Source organism: Pundamilia nyererei, unplaced genomic scaffold (genome assembly GCF_000239375.1).
Source record: "Pundamilia nyererei isolate P.nyererei 1_Seehausen unplaced genomic scaffold, PunNye1.0 scaffold00125, whole genome shotgun sequence".
NCBI classification, from domain to species: Eukaryota; Metazoa; Chordata; class Actinopteri; order Cichliformes; family Cichlidae; genus Pundamilia; species Pundamilia nyererei.
In genome coordinates, this window is record NW_005187526.1 from 1383742 (window position 1) to 1403747 (window position 20006).

The window sequence follows — 20006 nt, forward strand, 5'->3', positions numbered from 1 at the left end:
TTAATGGAGGCCAAACTAGGACCACACACAGGAGTTACATTTGCAAGGAACCGAATACTATTTGTATGTTGTTAAATAAACAAGGTGCTTGGGGTGAACGATGTTTGTTTGCAGCATGTGTAATTGAAGCTGGCATAATATTAAGCATGATCTCAATATTACAAAGCTTACGTGAAAGCATGACACAGTCTCACGTTCTTCTTCTTGTTTCTTCTTTCAGCCTGCTTGAAAAATGGCCTCCAGGTAAGAGTTGCGATGATCCAGACCCGACCCACAGCAGAGATGAATGTGTCTGATGAATCCTCCTACCAAGAGGAGGTGCTGCTGGGTAACTCTACCTGGGGCTACTCCTATTATCATCAAAACTACACCCTGATCCCTCCACTATCAGAGAAGGCTAGCACCTCCAAACCTGCAGCATGCGAGCAGGTCCACATCGCTATCGAGGTCTGTAGCACTTTGGATTCATTTATTTATCTCGTGATTTCTTCTTGGCTACCACTACCCCGACTGTCTCTTCACTGGTCTGTATTTTGATCTCCTCTCCTAAGGTCTTTCTGATCCTGGGTATCATCTCACTGCTGGAGAACATTTTAGTCATCACAGCCATAGTGAAGAACAAGAACCTACATTCCCCCATGTACTTCTTTGTCTGCAGGTAAACTCCTCAGTGGTTTAAGACATCAAGGGGAAAATAACATAATAATGTATGAGGACCACCCAAAACCGTTTTAATAAAGTGAGCTTACCATGTGTAAAAGATTTTGTTAAGCAGCAGTTTATTAAAATATGCTTCTATCCTTCAGTGCTTACTCTCTGTCTTGGTGTAATACAACCTTTCCCAGGGGCTAAATGCAATATAGGTCCCAAGTGAAACCTTGTTCACTCTTGTCAACATATTAGTGTAAATGGATACATTTAGGATTAGAATACACCCTAATGTAACCATTATAATTGGATAACAATGCATGCCTCCCCTCAAGGCCCATATCATTTGAGTTCACATTGTTATTTTCAAGCCCTTCTCAAACGACCATAACAACGCTGCATCCACACAGGAAGCATTTTGGAGGAATGCGGCGACCAGAGACCACAGAAAGACAATAAAATGTAACAACTTCAAAAAAGCAAAAACAAACAAACAAAACAATGAGATAAACATTTCTCAACTTAGTGATTGAAGCAACTATCAGTGAGAGTGCAGGATACGTTCCATTAGACCATCCTGACTGACCTATGACCTGATAGCAAATACGTTTGAGGATGACCTAAGAAAGCAATTCAGCAGTTCAGTCAATTCAATTCAGTTCAGTTTTATTTATGTAGTGTAAAATCATAACAAGTTACTTCAACTTATAAGGTAAAGACCCTACAATAACACCCAGAAAGCCTCAGATGAGAAGGAATACATTATATCTCTGACAGAACCATGCAGGGGCAGCCACCCGTTGCCACCAGTTGGGGTTGAGGAAGATGGGTCTAAAGACATACTGTGGAAAAATAATAACAGTACTATTAATAATAACTAATAATGAAATCACAACAACGATCCTGGAATATTCCCTAGCAAACAACTGTCAGCTTCAATGCAATGTGAATAACCCCCTGTGTGGATGGATTTTAGGTATCTGCCAGACACTGAACCGATAACTTTCGGAGTAGCCTATGTTGATGTAATTAATAGACATGAACCGTTATCAATTATGTTCAGAAAGGTCCTGATTTATCTTTTGTGACACAAATGATTAAAGTGGTTCAGTCCTGCTTTGTAAAACCGAGACAGCTATCCAGGATTAGATTAATCCTTTCTGTTCTAAAAAGGTCATCAATGCTTTTATCGTCTATAGAATTGAATATTGTAATGCACTTTACTCTGCTCCAGAGGCTACAGCTGATGTTGCCTACGTAGCTTTAAAACCACAGAAAGAGAAGCAACCACAACATACCAATCCCTCCCTGTTGCCCTTCACTGGCTAACAGTAGTTTTTATTGAGAATAGTCTGGCTCCTGAGTTCCTCTGGCAGTGCTCTGTTAAAGGTTCATGAATAAAGGTTCTGGAAAGGTCATGAAAGGTTACCGGGCCTTTGCCTACTAGGCCCCTCAGCTGTGGAACTGCCTGGCAGGAGATGCCAAGCGAGCTATCCTACTGGTCTCTTTTAAATTGAAAGCAAGGAGAACACAAGGAAGCATGCCAGCAAGCAAACAAGCAAGTAAGTATGAAAGAAAAATAATACAAGTAACCATAAAAAGCAATTTAAATGGCTTACAGGCTCAGGTAGAGCGAACTTTTGTTTTGTAGAAGTGTGACTTCAAGGTAACAGTCTAGAGTATGTTTCTATGTGATTACACAACAGGATTTTTTGCCAGAATTCAAAGAAATAATGAGTTTCAATTTCCAAACCTTCTCCTTCATGTAACTGATTAAAAAGCTCAGTTGTGCAAAAAATATTTTTCTTTTGCCTGAAGTGGAAAAGTTGGTTTATTTATAAAAGCCGAAGAACAGTTGAAGATAATTGGTCATCCTGAGCTTGGCAGAAGCAGATTTCCAATATAATCCAATGTGAAATCTAATCATTCTTTCCACTTAGAAAAATGTCATGCAGCATGTGTTGCCAGAGGAAACATGTGAACTCTTGAAAATGACATAAATCTTTTATCCTGATTATAAATGGTTAAATAAAACCATTTGTAGCAGGGAGTTACAAAAGAGGCTTTTTGATCTTATAATCTTGTGCTAATCATTAGGTAACGATGATTTAAACAACTTATGATTAACCTTCTTTCTTTAAATTTGTCTCCAACCAATAGAGATCTGTGGACTCAAAAATCATGACATATTTGGAGCAGCTGCCACATCAAAACCAAGTCACACTTTTAATGACCCTACTGTATAAATCAGAAAAATACTTGGATGTCTGTTTTCACATCAGCACCAATTTCTTGTGACTTTGTTTGGTCTGTCTTCTGATTTGAAAGACTTAATCCTCTTACTAAGACAAAAGCAAACGTGTTTCAGCTGTGCAGAGACACAGCAGACATTCAACTAAGTCTTTGAATTTCTGGCGAGCTGTATAGCGCTTCTGTTCATGTGGTTCTGAATGACTGCCACGGCGTAACACTGAGGTACAGCGAGTTACTGCATGATAACACTTGTTATCTGTTATTTGAAAATCCATTCGATTCATGGGGGGAAAAAGAAATACATTCCTACTTAATGTGTTGTTTTCCTTCTCTCTATAGGTAAGTTGTGAGTATTTGGTGATCAACGATGTTGATCGTGATATAATATGCTGCCTTGGTAACCAAGACAATAGAGGAGAGCCTGTTGCTTCCTGTGGGCTGCAATCTTAACATATTACATGCCACCTCCACTCAACGTGGTGTTAAGAGCTTGTGCTCATTATTATTTCTGTGAGACTTGCTGTCATTTTCTTTGGCACTTGAACAAATTGCTTTGCCAACAAGGTTCAACTAGATGTCCTGGAGAACATATTATTGTAGTGTCATGAATTCTCATTTGAACACCAAAACACCAAAATGGCACCAAAGCATAGAAATACATCTTAAGCTAAATGTTTTAAATATCACCTCTTCCGGCCAAGAAGCTTTTACTCATTATACGAATCATTTGTCAAGTCAAGGCATGGAGTCCAAACGTGGAAAGCTGTGGAAAATCTAGAAAACTAACAACAGCCAGATTGTTAACCTTGCTCTGCGACACCTCTGAAATAATGTGTCAACTAAAACTAGACTTTTCCTGACTCTAAATTTAGTCCAGGGCAAACAATTCAGAGTTAAAATTGGGACTAATCAGGTTCTGAGTGGTGTATCTAGAGAGCTGTAAACATGTTTGTGGTTTTTACAGTGAAAGAACCTTTTCCTTACTTGGCTCATATGTTTGTGTGTGATTTCAGTTCAATTGTGTTAGTACAGTGAAGGAAAAAATAACTGTAAATTCAGACAGATGAGATTGTGCTGAAAAGAACAAGGCAAGGCAAAAATAAATAAATAAATTTAAAGGTGAATCACAAAAATAAAATAAAAAAATAGTCCGAAATGGCCAATTATACCCTGGACCCCAGAGCGTTAACCAAATAAAACATGAAAAATTTGTGAAAAAATGGGTTCATTTGTGGCATTTTGTGTAAATTTAAGCAATTTGATTATTTCTAATTAAAAAAGATTATGAAACTTTAGTTAGACTTGTGTTTGTAAATGAATCACCTCATGTTGTGTAGCTTTATTGATTTTATGCTTATTGTTCTACATACTTATTCATCATACAGGCTGGTACATAAAATCAAAATTCACATGTTTTATGTAACTGAAATGTTTAATTATGTGGGCTAAAGAAAAAGAAAATTATAGAGTACGTTTATATGAAACATCTGTATACTTACTGCTTTTGATGTATTTTAACTGTATATAATACATATTACAGAATGTAACACATGCATATGTGTAAAAAATAAATTGCTTTGATTTTGCCACCCCATTTGATTTCCATGCCACCCAAAGAAAATTTGCCTAGATCCGCCCCTGCCTCTGTTCACACTATGCACACTATGTACATACTCTGACCATCAGCCACCAGCAGTTATAGGATCACTGTTTTAACCATTTTTGCTGTGGAAAAACATCAAATTTTACATGTAAATATACATAAATAGCATAGACATGTTGTTTATTTTTAAGAAGCTCTTAAAATATTAGTATTATTTAGAAACAGTGTTTGGAAACAGCATCAAGCGTCTGTCTGTCTGCAGTGCAGTTTTTTTTTTCGTGACCACTTTTAACTGGGGAGATAGGATCCATTTTCCCACCATCTTTGCTGGCTTTGTTGCTTGTGCAAAGGCTGTGAGTGCATGTGACTGTCAAAGCATTTCCTCAACTGCACCTCCGGAGAACGTGAAAGACTGTACTCAGGCATTAAATCAATTAATTGGTTTTCCCAGTATGACTGTGAGAAGAAAGTGTTTACACAACAGGAGGGTGAATGCAGCTATTCTGTCAGCTCCTGAATACACAGAAGGAAGTGCATATAGAAACATTTATTTGAACATCTGTTTGCAGAATAAAGGTTGTATAAAGTATTTTGGTTTTTTGCAGTTTGGCAGTAGCAGACATGCTGGTGAGTGTGTCCAACGCCTGGGAGACCATCATCATTTATCTTCTCAACAACAGACAGCTGGTGGTGGAGGATCACTTTATCAGGCAGATGGACAACATGGTGGACTCCATGATCTGCATCTCTGTCGTTGCATCCATGTGTAGCCTGCTGGCCATTGCTGTGGACAGGTAATGATGGAAGGGAGTATAAGCACAAATATATCTTTTTTTTTCTTTTCTTTTTGCTATTGTTTCTTAATAGTTTCCTTTTGAAATGTTTTTAAGGGAACTGAAGTTTTAATTGAAGGCTCTAGTCACAATGAATCCTCATCCATCAGCCCAACACCACAGCCCCCAGTTTCCTAATAATGTTCTTGAACATAACTGACGTGTTACAATTTATAACAACAAAAAAGGACCCTGTAATTTTATGATTAATTTTAAGGAAAATTGAGGCAGTGCTTATTTGGCACTCCTTCAGTTAATTCCTGTCATGTGTTCCCTCTGACATTTCCTTTTTTCTCTCTCTCTCTTTAAACAGTTTTTATTCATTATCAAGAAAAGCATGAAACATAACAAAGCAAACAAAAAAGAAAGAAAGAAAAAAAGAAAAGAAAAAAACCCAAAGGGAATATATTAAAGTCATTATATACCTGTACAAATACACATATGGGGTAAAGAGGAGAGAAAAATACTGCTTGCACTAAATCTTAGTTGTCAGTGCTGAACAGATCAAAGTGTTTTTGTTGTCTCACTGTGTGAATGAATTAAATTTTAAGCAGATGAGTAAACCAGCCTTGATGCAGTTTAATTTTTTGTTTTAAATTGACATTTTATTTCTTAATTTCCACCTTCTTTCTCTGATACACACAACAAATTTGGTTCATTCATCATGGGGATCGCTGCTTACTCTAATGCATCTGTGCAAATGTTAAGACAGGCAGAAAATTTTAGTTTTTTTTACTTTTTACTTTGCAATAAATTATCTGGCAAGACAGAAAACTCAGAAAATGTCCATCTTTCTCTGATTTCCCTTTTCATTCTTTTGCTTTTTTGTATGCTTGTGAAGTAGATTTTAAACCCTTGAAATGTGCAGGTTTTTTTCATCTTCACCATTCGTGTCTTTTTATGGGCTTTTCACATTGAAAAAAATGGATCTTTTAATTTCATCTGAGCTTGAGCTCAACTTGGAGCCTGAATATTTAACAGCAAAGCTGTATTATTAAGAGATGAATATTTCATAAGCACCGATGGCACACTTTCTTGATCTTGTGCTTTCATTTTGACCATTCTATTTCAAAAAGGTCTGCCTCAAATCTCCTAATTCGGTGGGTTAACCTACCATGCAAGTCTTTGGACTGTGGGTGGAAGCCAAAGAACCCACGCAGGTTTACGGAGCACCAGTATGCCGCTCTAAACAGTAATTTTATAACTTCTTAGTTCTAGAACCTAACAAATGACAATAATTGGAAGAATTGCAATAAGGCCTTCAAACTATTCAGTGCCTGTTCTTTATTAGTTCGTCCTGATTGCACACAACCATTCACAGCTACATTTAGCATGTGATCACTATTTTAAAAGTGTGTCTTTGTTACCATTGATTACCATTTAATCAGTTGTCTGCTTAATAATGAATGTAGAATAACTGGAAAAACTGTTCTTTTTTAAATGTTTGTCAGACATGTTGATATTTGATCCATATACATTTAACTGAGTTAAATCTTACTCTTTCTAACATATTGGCATTCCTTTTGTTCCCTTTTCCATGCTTGCTATTCCTTCATGTACTGGAGCATGTATAAAACTACAAACATTGCATAGATCATCATACTGGATGATACTGTACCATCCCCAGAGGCTGTTTGAAAGAGGTGGACTCGGGTCCATATTAGGCTGACTCTGATTCAGTATATGAATCAGGTATAAATACATAGTGTACAAGAATCAGGAAACTTGACAATATGATATTCATTTGGTTTCTCAGTGACATTTAATATTTACGAGATTGTTTCAAAGACATATAAATTACATTCATACCAGAGGTTACAACAGAGCCACCAAATAACAAAATTGCACCTTTTATGCCTAACGTTATCCTCATTGAATATTGAATGTCTCAAGAATAAATGTCTCACTTCATGTGACCTGTAGTCTGGTTCCCTCTCTGTGAGTTATTGTATTCAGCACACACACAGTCCCCGTTATGTTTAAATGTCAAGTTTTCTGACTTGAAACGATTTTGTAATTCATCAGTGAGCAATAAATGTTGATATAAAATTAGAGGTTACTGAGGTGGATACTATGTTATTATCCACAGGTACGTCACCATCTTCTATGCACTGAGGTACCACAACATCATGACGGTGAGGAGAGCTGGCTGTATCATCGGGGGAATCTGGACCTTCTGCACTGGCTGCGGAATTGTCTTCATTATCTACTCAGACTCCACTCCTGTGATCATCTGCCTGATCTCTATGTTTTTTGCCATGCTGCTCATCATGGCCTCCCTCTATAGTCACATGTTCATGCTCGCTCGCTCGCACGTGAAGCGCATTGCTGCCCTGCCCGGCTACAACTCCATCCATCAGCGCACCAGCATGAAGGGGGCTATCACACTGACCATCCTTCTGGGGATCTTTATCGTCTGCTGGGCTCCTTTCTTTCTCCACCTCATCCTGATGATCTCTTGCCCACGGAATCTCTACTGCGTGTGCTTCATGTCCCACTTCAACATGTACCTCATCCTCATCATGTGCAACTCAGTGATTGACCCACTGATCTATGCCTTCAGGAGTCAGGAGATGAGGAAGACGTTTAAGGAGATCATCTGCTGTTACAGTCTGAGAAACGTCTGCACGAACATCTGTGCTTTGACTGGTAAGTACTGAGAAATAGAAAAGACCAGTGAAAGGATGGGTAAAGTGAACTGACCGAATATGACGCTGGAATAGAAATACTACTACCCAAGGACTGGTTCACTGCACTTTTCAGACAGTACAGTGTACCGTCACACAAGCAACTATTGAAAAGTATAAGCTGGAAAGGAGACTGGAACATTGAGTTATCTCCTAATGCGTCCACCATGTACACAAAAAGTTTACTAGATGCATTATTTTAAGGCTTAGTTAGGATCATCTAAAGTCCAAGCCCATGATTCATATTAACGTGCGTCACACAAAACTGTTTGTGGCCTGCTTTTCATTCTCCCTGACATTTCTTTTATCTTTTTTCCTTTGGCCTTTCTTTTTTAATAGGCAAGATTTTTATTCTCTGTTCCCAGAATATGTCTGATGCAGTAGCCAAATGGAGAGACAGGATATTTTTCTTTCAGTGCTGCAAGAGTGCTCATATACTGGCTTTAAATTACAGAACTGCTGCCAAATGTACACGAATGTACCCTTTGTTAATTTAGACGGCTTGATGTACTTCCTTGAACATTAACTTCACATGCATAAATTAACAAAGGCAATGAAGTCAGCAAAAGTTGGGGAAGGTGTGGTAAGAATTATCCACATCCATATGTTAGTGAGTTTTGTTTAGTTTTTGGGTTTTTTTCGCTTTTCTTTCAAGCTGTGACTACAAATTAAAACAGCAATTTTACACATCAAAGTTTGTTTCCCAGTTATGGAGAGTAGTGCTTTGGTTAGTAAGTAGTATCTAGGGTTTTTTTTAAAGACCCTTAAACAAGCGCAAGTGAAACAACACTTATATTTATTCAGATTTTGAATATAATAATCAAAAATCTTTTCCACATCTTTCACAGAGTCCTCTACCAAATCTGTTTGAGATGCTAAATAATTATTTTGAATTTCAGGAGGGTCAGAGAAAAAGAGTAGCACGTCCTCTGCATAGAAGACTCTCTGTCATTCACCGGGTGTTCCATCAGGGCCAGCAATGGTTGTCCAGTTAAATCTAAAACCAGACATCAATTAAAACATTACTAAAGTGAAAGTGATCTCTCAGACATCATTCATGTGATAAAGGATTTCATGTTGGCTGAACTAACCCTGTAAAATGCTCTTATTTGTGGCTGCAGTTGCCTATACTCTGTTTGTCTATTAGGTACTGGAATCTACAGTTTCACTTATTTTCTTTGGTGTGTACATGTCCTGTTAACAAAGGCAAACTTAGAACAAAAACAAAGACAATTTTAAGATGGCAAAAACAGCAGTTCCCCTTGATGCCACCGGGATAGTTTCACCACTTGCAAGAAATCAATGTTGAGTATTTAATGGAGATTAATGATCCTCACAGGCAGCCACACTACAAAGTTCCTATGATGCACAGAGCGCTTCTTGTGCACCACTACTGAATTTAATCATTAACCATTATTAAACTCTGGCTGTCTCTGCTATAGTTTTGCTTTTGTCCTGTCTCGCTCTGTTCTCTTCTCATTCTCCTAACCCCCAATCAATCATGGTAGATGAGCCTGGTTCTGCTGGAGGGTTCTTCCTGTCAAATGGGAGTTTTTTCTTCCATTGTCATTAATTGCTTGCTCATAGAGGGCCGTGTGATCGTTGGCGTGTCTTTCAAACATTGTAGGATCTTTAGCTTACAATATTGAGTGCCTTGAGATGGCCTTTGTTATGAATTGGTGCTCTATAAATAAAATTGAATTGTAATGCCAGAGTACAGTAAAGAATAGGAAGATGCACAAGGCTGTCAGCATATGTAAAAACATAAAAGAAATAATTTAGGTGTATTAAACAGAGGAAAGTGGAGGTTTCCAGAAAATTGGTCAAAGGTTATGAAATGAAGCGGAAATCTGGCAGCTTATTTTATATTTCAAGAAAGTCAAATCCTCTCATTTCCCACCAGTTTCAGCATAATTTATAAATGTAAGATCTCTTATGGTCAAAATCAGACCCTCTTATGGTCTTTTTATGGATCTGCACAGCCTGGATGGCTGCTTAGGTGATCAAGGGCTTTTCCATCAACATCACATGGTTTTAAGGATTATAGGCTTGAAAAATGGTGATGCAGCCATATATTTACATTGAAAATAACAAGAAGAAAACAAGCCTTAACGTGAACATATTGAATACATTGCACTGTAGTAGTAGTAATGATGAGTAGTAGTAATAATCACACTGTAGTAATGACAAGGTCAAACAAATACGTCATAGATCACATAGATTACTTTTTACCACAGAAAGAAAATTTCTATTTTTCAAAGCTTAACAGTTCTTTTTTATTTTGTGACTTTATGAACAAAAACTAAATGTTTTTTCATTAGATCCTGTAGGACCATGCAGCCATCAAAGTAGCCCTATGTATTGATTTCACAGAAACAACTGACTTTAGCATGGAAGATCCAGTTTATTGGTTTTCTTACTAGCATGTCTGTAATTCTTCTTTTACTCCTGGATTTTTCTGCCTGAATGAAGCTGTTGCTGGAGAGGATAATGGTCAAATGAGCCAGCTGCCATTATATGGAACGGCTTTAACGTCAAATAGCGTCATTTTGTCGATTAGAAATTTTGTCTTGAGAAATCTTTAGTCTGCTTCTGACGCCAAGCTGGAAAAACTGAAGGAAGAAAGGGAAGCATTTGCTTTTAAGATTCAAGAGATAGCATCGGCCCTTAACTACAAAGCGGGATGTGGTTTGAGAGGAAAACTTTCTAACTTTTTTTCCTGGTGACTGCAAAGCAATTTAATTTATCTATAGCCTTTTGTGTCGTGGCAAAATCTTCAAAAGAAGCTGATTAAAGCAGTAAATCCTTTCAATTGTTGACTTTGTTCTTTACTTGCTCACAAATCATTTACTAGTAAGAATACAAGTAATTTACTTTATTAATGTATTAATCATTTGTTCCTTTTAGCCTGTATTGTGTTTTTAATTTCTTCATTCTTAAGAAAACAGGTTGTAATAGAAGACAAACAGGCAGCACTAGAATGATCCATGTCACCGCTCCTTTTATATGGAATTCTTACATCTAGAATTGGGGGATTCTGGGTTGACTTACTGAGCTGATGACAACTGGCATAGCCACTTAACATGACTGCTGACGGGAGGCTTTGTGAAACCAGATAACAATAAGATATCTTGAGTATGCCTAACTCATTTCATAGTAAAGACCCTGATCAGTGGTAGTACAGGTCTAACATTTGGGTTGACTTAAAAAGTGCCAGCGAATGAATGTAAAGCAGTGCCATTAGAAAACAACTGTTTTCATATTTAGAATAAATAAAAGCTAAATAAATATAGTCGATTTATAAAGACACTTTTAAAACAAAGGGGCACCTTCCATCTAGTGATGCAGAAGGCACATACGGCTAAACAGAAGAACCACCTGCAGCTGTAAAAGTGATTTCATAATACTAGTGTGCAATGATGGCAATGTGATGGAGGTAAAATGTTGCCTAACACACCATGAAAGCCCCAAAAAGGCCAGTGCACTGCTCTAATGCAAGAATACTGACAGATTTGAGAGGTTATCTACCTCCAAAACTCAGGTGGTTACAGAGCGGTGACTATCTGACCAATTCTGATTCTTATAGGTTTTAGCACATCTTCAGGTTTTTTATAATAGTTTGTCATTTTAGGAGGAAAACATATTTTGAACTAATGCAGCTCAGATTGCATGCACATGTTCTAAAGGAGGTATATGAGCACTCTTCGACAAACAGGAATTGCATATTGAGCTGATTCTTTTTCTTCTCATACACCTAATTCAATTCAATTCAATTCAATTCAATTTTATTTATATAGCGCCAAATCACAACATAAGTCGCCTCAAGGCGCTTCATAGTGGACTCAGTGTTCCTTTGGAGGATTATGTGTTTACACCCAATGCAACCAAACCCACCAGTTGCACATTATTTGTAAATGGCCTCACTGCAAACACCTTGCTTGTTATCTGTACACTGGAGAAGTTGTCTGCCCTGCTAAGCTGAACTTTTGAATGACATCACTTGTCATCAGCCAGTTTTCTGCCTGCTGCTGTTCGCCCTGTGCTGCATTAGTGCTACACTTAACAAGCAAACGTCTCAAATCCGCCCGGTAGCACAGCAATTTCTGCTATGATCTGAATGTAAAGTCACTGCTCTGTTGAGTCACTGTGACCCCCAGTGATCACTTCTCAATGCCACCCTACTGGGCATGTATAAAGCTATGTAAAGCTGCTTGAAATGTAAAAATGAATGTACAAATAGCTTCACTATACCTTCTGTAAGTGTGTGTTGGTGGTGTCTACCTCCAAACTGAGAAGCTTGACAGATTTTTACCGGAAATGCAGCCATCTGCTGAAACTGCTCTTTCATACAGAATGTTGCTGTGCGGTAGACACTAAAAGAAACGAGTTATTTGCTGTTACGTATCAGTATTTATTGCAAAAACAGAAAGTTGTTTATATTGTTCATGTTTTCAGGCTGATGCATTTTGGTTTGTGGATGGAAAGTAATATAAGAGTTGTTTTAAGAGAAAACAACAGCGCCAAGAGGATGTTTTTCTTCGTTCAGTCTTGTAATTGCCTTACTGTTATTTCCTTTAATGTTTATTGCAAGTACTTTGAAAATGTAAGATCAAAAAAGTATAACACAATGAAAAGTGCTTTGAATATTGATGTAAAACTGTACATTGTTTTGTCTCCATTGTAAGTTTAATTAGTAAAGAAAACAAATATTTTACTAAGTGTACATCCACTTCCAGTGCAGCATTTGTGCAGTTTTGCAGAATGATTCATTGTTGCTGATTATTGTGAAGTGCTCTGTTTTCGTTCCCACAAAAGGCAGCAGCAAGAACACTGAACATTATATGTTCCTGGATCAAGGTTTAGCTTGTGTTTTGATTGCTCGTTGTATGCTTAGTTCTGTGTATATGTGCAGTGACACAATGCAAACAGCTGTGGGATCATGTTTCATGTTCGGTGATGGCATGAAGAAATGTAAACGTGAGCTTCAGTTCAAATAAGTGATGTTTTGTTGGCTTAAGATGACTTATTTTTATTGTGTCTGAATAAAAGCAGATAGTGAAATGAGAGCGTTGTCAATTTATTTTTCACATTTGTAAATGTGGACATCGTGTCACTCAGGTTTGAGAAAAAAAATGCATGTTCATTGGTAACAGGCGCTCTAAAATGGATGCGTTGGGATGTTAGCACAGGAGGTTCATTTCAAACATGAATGCATTGACACTTGTGAAAGTAGGTAACATCCAAGTGTTGAGAGAAAGGAGGAGACAGTGGATTCAAGCAAAACAGAGAGGAGATCGACGGACAGTAAATGGTAAATGGTAAATGGCCTGTATTTATATAGCGCTTTAGTCAGTGCCACAGTGCCTACTCAAATACACGGGATGTTAGAATGTCTCTAAAGAATTCCCTTTGGAGAAACAGCTGCTTAGCGGCAACCAAGTTCACAGTTCACTCTAAAATTTGAATATTGAGCGAAGGACACTTTGATGAAAAGCTAACATTTGACTGGATAAACAGACTAAAATAAAATAAGTAAAGCAGGTGTCTCTACGAACAGAGCTTCCAGTCAGAACAAAGCAGCATCTTCCTCAAGGTGTGCCTGAGCTCGGCGATGCGGAAGGCGTATATGGCCGGATCGAAGAGCGCGTGGCTCGTCAGCAGCGCCACATGCAGCTGGAACAGCGATCGGTAACACTCGCAGTAGGGGTTCATGGGGCACACCATGATGATGACGAGGTGGAAAAAAAATGGCGACCAGCAAACCACCAGCGTCCCAAACAGGATGGTGACGGTCTGGGCCCCTCTCATGTTGCTCCCCCACCGCTGCTGGTGATGATTGTTCCTGCCACCAACCGGTAACGCTGCAATCTTTCTGGCATGGATGCGCGCCAGCATGAACATGTAGACATACAGGGAGCAGATAATCACCAAGGAGATGAAAAACAATATGACGAAGCAGATCATGATGAGCTTGAAGTCAAAGAACAATATCATCAGCACGCCCAAGCCCCCGCACACAGTCCAGATGATGCCCAAGATGGCCCCAGTGCGCTGCATTGTCATGATGTTGTGGTATCGGAGTGCATGGAAGATGGTGATGTAACTGGAAGACAAACAAATCATTTCATTATCTCATAACTTATCACAGGCTGTCAAGGATTGAGTGACTACGTTTAACTTCACTGAAGCTTCCTCACTCAGCTCGGTCGCCTAAATTTACGACATTAACTGAGCCTTAACATGATACTGCTGTGCATTACCATTAGCAGGAAGCTTTGTGCCACAAAATAATCCTAAATGTATTTAATCCACACTGGATGACATGTTTTGTAAAGAGTCAAATGGTTTTTTGTTTTTGTCTCAGGAGATGGTGAAACCCAAAACAGAGTTAAGAGTTGAATGCATATTAGCCGCATAAGCATTAATTGGGTGACCAATTGTGCGAAAAATGTGGGACATGGTCATGAACATTATCATTAGCTTGTTGTTCAGCCCAGAAGTGGACAAAATTATTTTATTTTGCTCATTATACTCTCCCAATTCCACTGCTAGTTAAGCCTTTTGTGGCTGGCTGCCTCTTATAAATAAAATGTTTTAATGGGGGCGGGCAAGTGTCGCTTCTATTCTCACAAGCAGAGGTGAAATCCTGAGATGAATTTATGAAGGATATCAGCTCTCTTTTAGAGAGCTTTTCTTTTGGCTCACAGGATTACTTGGAAAACTACTGAAGACGGCTGTGTTCCATATGAGCATTTAGTATTTCTACTGTAGATATAACTGAAAAATAAGTGAAAGTAAGCAGAGTTCCCTTTAAAAAAAAACAAAACTATAAATAAATGTGCATATGTTGCATTCTCTTTTTCTTTGACTGATTTTAAAATTTGGATAGCTGCCTGAAAGGTGGAGAAACAGTATCATTGCAGTAATAAAGTATTCATGATTTTTGGGTAGACATGATGGAAGCCACTGCAGTAAGCCTTTAACTGTACATCAAAGAGTCAGAGCCCAGTGGAAAGCTTTTTAAATTCTCCTTATATAAATATCAGCAGAGGATAAATCATTACGGGGCCACAGATCCATAGAGAAACCATTTAGAACATCTAGATTAGCAGCAAATAGAATAAATCATTCGTTGTATGGCAAATATAACATGTTGTGGGTTCCTGTAAGTAACAGTCAGTTCTTTCTTTAAAAGGGTTTTCAAATAGCCCTAAGCATTGTTATGCCTTAGAAAATGAGATTTTCTAAGGCATAACAAAAAAAAAATGAGATTTTGGGGGATGAGTAGCCTAGAGTGGAATATTTTCATCTCGCCATGAAAACCATTCTCCACACTATAAAATAAACCATTTTAAGATATTTATGTTTCCATATCCAAGAGCTCCATACATACCGGTCCACGGCAATGGCCAGGACACTGAAAAAGGACCCCAAGAAAGACATGCACAGCAGGGAGTCGATTGCATCGTCCAGCGTGGTCTCAGAAGAGCCTTTCTTATTCAAGTGTCCCACATCAGCAAACACAATCATGAGGTTTTCCAAGGTTTTGGTCAGGCTGGCGATGGCGTGGAAGGCTGCCAGGCTGCAGATGAAGCAGTACATTGGCGAGTGGAGGTTTCTGTTCCGTATGACAGCTACCACAACAAGGAAGTTCTCTGCAAAGCTCACCGCTCCGATGGTGAAGAAGACGGGGTTGGGAACCACCACCTCAGGACAGTGCGATTGGTTCAATATAGAGCTGTTCATTGTTGGTCAAGACAGTGGTCGTCCAGGATTAAATGCTGATTAAAGGCAGATGTTTACTTTGGGGCTATTTTGCATTGAAAGTTTATTAAGTTTAATAATATTGTTTCACGAATTGGTTTAAATATGAATATTTGCAGTACATTTTAAACTGCCTTCATTCTTACATTTACAAAAACATTTTACCCGCTGACCTGTTTTTAACATAGAGATCAAGTTTAAACTGATACCTGTGACTTAATGAGTCCTATAAAGGTCTCAAAATGTAGATTTACACACTTTGCAATATCCTTCAACTTTCTTGTCATCAATAATTTCATGAAATCATGACAAAAATATTTGCTGAAAACCTAAAAAAAGTCAACAAAAAGTAACAATTGTTTTTTATAGATACAAATTTGAATTTAAAACACTAATTAATGGTAAGAGACTTACTGACTAAATTTATGGACAGCTGCCAAACAAAACAATGGAGATAAACTACAAAAATACAGGCAGCAGGTTTACATATATAAAAAATAATATAATAATGTCACATGCTACATAATGACACAATATTAATGTTGCTTTTAACAGGCTTTCTTTTGTGTTGCTATTACAAAGAATGAACATTAGTTTATTAGATCAGGACTGTCACAAGCTTTGACCTATAACCTATTTATCCAAGAGGTGAAAGACTTTGTAACTGGGTTTGTAGAAGTGCTATAAAGATTAAAAATACATTTTAAAAATTGGAATAATAACTAGTTGCAGTAGTTTTCACAAAAGAAATATAACCATGTTAGGTCAGATTTGAGGTTTTCCTTTTAAGCTAAGCTTAGAAAATATATCATGTTTTAGTGAGAAAGTAAAATAGTAGTATGCAGCTTGTTTGCAGTAAAGAAACATTAATGCTAGATGAGAAACGATAGAAGCAAAGTGGTTCTGAGTTTGAAAATAATTACAAAAGTTCATCTATTGTTACCTTAAAACATAATTGATTTTTGTTGAGTGAAACAAAAAAATAAAAATATAAAAGACCAAGAAACAAAAATTACTCCACGTGTTACAGCAAAAATCTGACCTCAGGTGGAGGCCGTGGGTTGTTTTCAGCTGTCCTCCACTGGGTAATCGCAAGAGCGAAGGTCACGTTTAAGAAAACACGCACAGGGCCGCTGAAAACAGGCAGCTCGCTGCAGCTCCCGTGGAACAAAGTGTCTTTCTCATATATGTCCAGGTTTAAATCGAGGAGTGCTGGCTCCGGTACACCTCAGTCAGCTGTGGCCACATCAGCCTCTCTGCTGTTCACATGAGGGGCAGCCAATCGATTTTTTCATTCTGTTTGTTCAGAGCTCACAGATGTTATTTCCAAACTGGTTTACGTGTGATTGCAGTGCTGTGTTTGGTGGTCTTCTTGTCTTTGAGTCTGGTGCAGATGTTTACGTGATGCTTTCACCTGTAAAAAACAAGCATGTTATTAAAATTATTCTTCTGTTAGAGATTCTACGTGCATTGTTTGACTGTTCAATTCTGTGTGAATCATATAGCGTACAACATTTATCTTGTGCTTTGTCTGTGACGAGTTGTGTGACCTTTAATTTAAAGCTCGCCCGATGTCTGTGTATTCTGCCATTCCATTCGAATGCATTTAGTCCCACCTTTGTAATTGAACACTGTCCTTTTATATAAAGAAAGCACTCTGTGATCTTGGCTGTGACTCAGAATTCCTGTCAGGCTGCAGTCTGAAGATTATTATAATAATTATATCCAAAAACCTCTGATCCCTTTTTATTATGACATTCTCAGAGCAGCTTCAGTCCTCGCAAAGATGCCACATTAAATCCAGTTAAAGCAACTTTGATTGTTTATGTTTTCTAGTTTATTTTACCATATAAGCATAATAGTTTTTAAATAGCCTTTCAATGAGACTATTGGCATTTCCACGGCAAACTCATGTCATGTTTCCAAATTGCCACATTTGCCACTATTCGCTTTCTTTTAATTTTTATCTTTCAGTTATCATTTTATTAAGCTTAGGTAACAAACACTTGCTTAACTTTGAAAAACAAATTATATGGTATATATTCTGATAATATAAGGACAAGCCTGCCTTATATGTCAATGTCTGACATGGTAAACTGTGCTGTGTATACCAGTGAAGCAAGTGTTTTTGATAGTGCACACATTTGAAGATGACTATATTTTTCTAAATACATGCCAGCTGCTTCCAGCAGTATCATAATCAGCTGACTGTTTGAGCTACATGTCAACATGCTAACTAGGCATGCTGCCAAGCCAAGAAAAGAAATTATATCTACTCTTAAATTACAGCCCGTTCTCAAATTAACAACTGATTGGTCTCGAGGAAGCACGGTGGCACGGTGGTTAGCACTGTTGCCGCACAGCAAGAAGGTCCTGAGTTCAATTCCAACATCAGGCTGGGGTCTTTCTGTGTGGAGTTTGCATGTTCTCCCTGTGTTTGTGTGGGTTCCGGGTACTCCGGCTTCCTCCCACCGTCCAAAGACATGCAGCTTGTGGGGATAGGTTAATTGATTAATCCAAATTGCCACTAGGTGCGAATGGTTGTCTGTCCCTGTGTGTTAGCCCTGCGGCACACTGGCGACCTGTCCAGGGTGTACCCCGCCTCTCGCCCTATGACAGCTGGGATAGGCTCCAGCGCCCCCCGCGACCCTGAAAAGGATAAATAAGCGGAAGCGAATGGATGGATGGTCTTGAGGAAAAGCCTAACATTTGCTGCAGGTCAATGTGTCCTAATGTAATAATAAATAAAATGTCACTTTTATCTCATTTTAAGCTATGTATTTTATTCTGAAATGAAAGATTTTCTATAATAGAAAGAATTCAAGTTGTAATGCAGCGCGTTGGAGCTACTGAGGAATGGTGTCAGAATTCTCATTGTGACATCATTTTGAACTTTGACTTTAACACCTAGCTTGTTCTGGGTCTAGCTGCTTCCTAATGAGCAATCGGGGCAAAACTGGTCAAGTGTTAATCCCACTACAAACAAACAATTTGTATCAATAAAGATAGGATGAATGTACTTTCATGAGTACTTTACAACTGCCCCCAGGCTGTCTGGTAGCAGACAAAATAAAATGAATGTCCATGAACACAAATCAGTGCTGTCTTAAAGCTAATATGAAGCTAATATGATTTATAGTCAGTCACAAATTATTATTATAATATCAGCTACATCAGCTAAAGCTATCTATCTGAGACCAACCAGGGGTCCATGGCACTGGAATATCCACTGTGGCTTTGCACGATTCTTCAATGCCTGAACCTGTCATTTGTTACTGCTGCAGCAACACATGATCAGCTGGGTAAAGCAGACCTGTCTTACAAGTCATTTCCAATTTTTTAGGAAGTGCAAGCTAACAAATGTCACTACAAACATTTGGACGCCACAAGGCAGGTATCCCTGTAGGACGTGTTATGAAAAGTATTGTAAAGTCATGCTTTCATGGTCTGTATTCATACTGAGCAGTGAATGTTCAGCGGGAGCTGTTTGTCCTCCCCAAACTTGCCTTAGGTGTACTTCCCAGTTAAATCCTGCTCCAGGGAAACCCATTTTCTTGGTGAGTCAGTCCTGCCAGCAGTTGATGCCAGAAGCGAAAAGTCACTTGGAAAACTTCCCCAAGTAAATGAAAAAATAACAAACGTTCACTGCTTGCTTCAGCCATTATACTACTGAAATTCTAAATGTAAGTTCTCATATGTTTCCATGCAAAACTATTTCATCTTGGCTGTTGACCTGTATGCAAACGTCTGCTTTAGGTTAACACTCTTTTTACAACATCCAGCCAACTAAGCTTTGAAATGGTGTCAAGAGTTGGCTTGGAGCATTTTAGTAAATGTTAATGAGCATTTGCTGACATTCATTTGGGTGAATTCTAGTGGTGCAACGGATCACGGTTGATCGGTAATCCGAACCGATCCCACTCCACGGTTCGGTACGCACGTGATACGAAAATTCGAAAAAGAAGAAAAAAAAGTGTGTGTATGGTGCGCGTGATCAGTCTGTCAAGCGATAGTTATGGCCAGCGCTAGCGGCCCAAGTGGAGGAGCAGAGGAGTTTGCGGTATTTAAGCAGCCCTTTGCTGCCCAATCCGACCGGGCTAAAGCTATTACAGAAGCTACTGGGGAGTTTAGCTGCAGACGGGAGGCCGTATTCCGTTGTGCAAAACAAGGGGGTTTAAACTATGATGAACGTGCTTGAGCCACGCTATGATATCCCGT

General features: G+C 38.4%; 2 protein-coding genes across 2 annotated transcripts in view; one reads left to right on the plus strand and one right to left on the minus strand.

The window, feature by feature from the left end:
• The window catches only part of mc5ra (melanocortin 5a receptor), a 19371-nt gene extending 10645 nt beyond the window's left edge, over nucleotides 1-8726 (plus strand). Inside the window, exons 2-5 of the mRNA XM_005742948.1 lie at nucleotides 221-447; nucleotides 552-658; nucleotides 5110-5298; nucleotides 7427-8726. Coding sequence (XP_005743005.1) covers nucleotides 256-447; nucleotides 552-658; nucleotides 5110-5298; nucleotides 7427-7997 — 1059 coding nt within the window. The 5' untranslated portion in view covers nucleotides 221-255 and the 3' untranslated portion in view covers nucleotides 7998-8726. The remainder of the gene's footprint in view (nucleotides 1-220; nucleotides 448-551; nucleotides 659-5109; nucleotides 5299-7426) is intronic.
• Nucleotides 8727-13571: 4845 nt separating this feature from the next.
• On the minus strand, nucleotides 13572-15770 carry mc2r (melanocortin 2 receptor). The gene is made up of 2 exons (XM_005742949.1): nucleotides 15418-15770; nucleotides 13572-14127 (listed from the first exon to the last, which is right to left on the minus strand). Exons 1-2 carry the CDS (start codon nucleotides 15768-15770, stop codon nucleotides 13572-13574), a joined length of 909 nt encoding a protein of 302 aa, XP_005743006.1.
• Between the last annotated feature and the right edge of the window lie 4236 nt (nucleotides 15771-20006).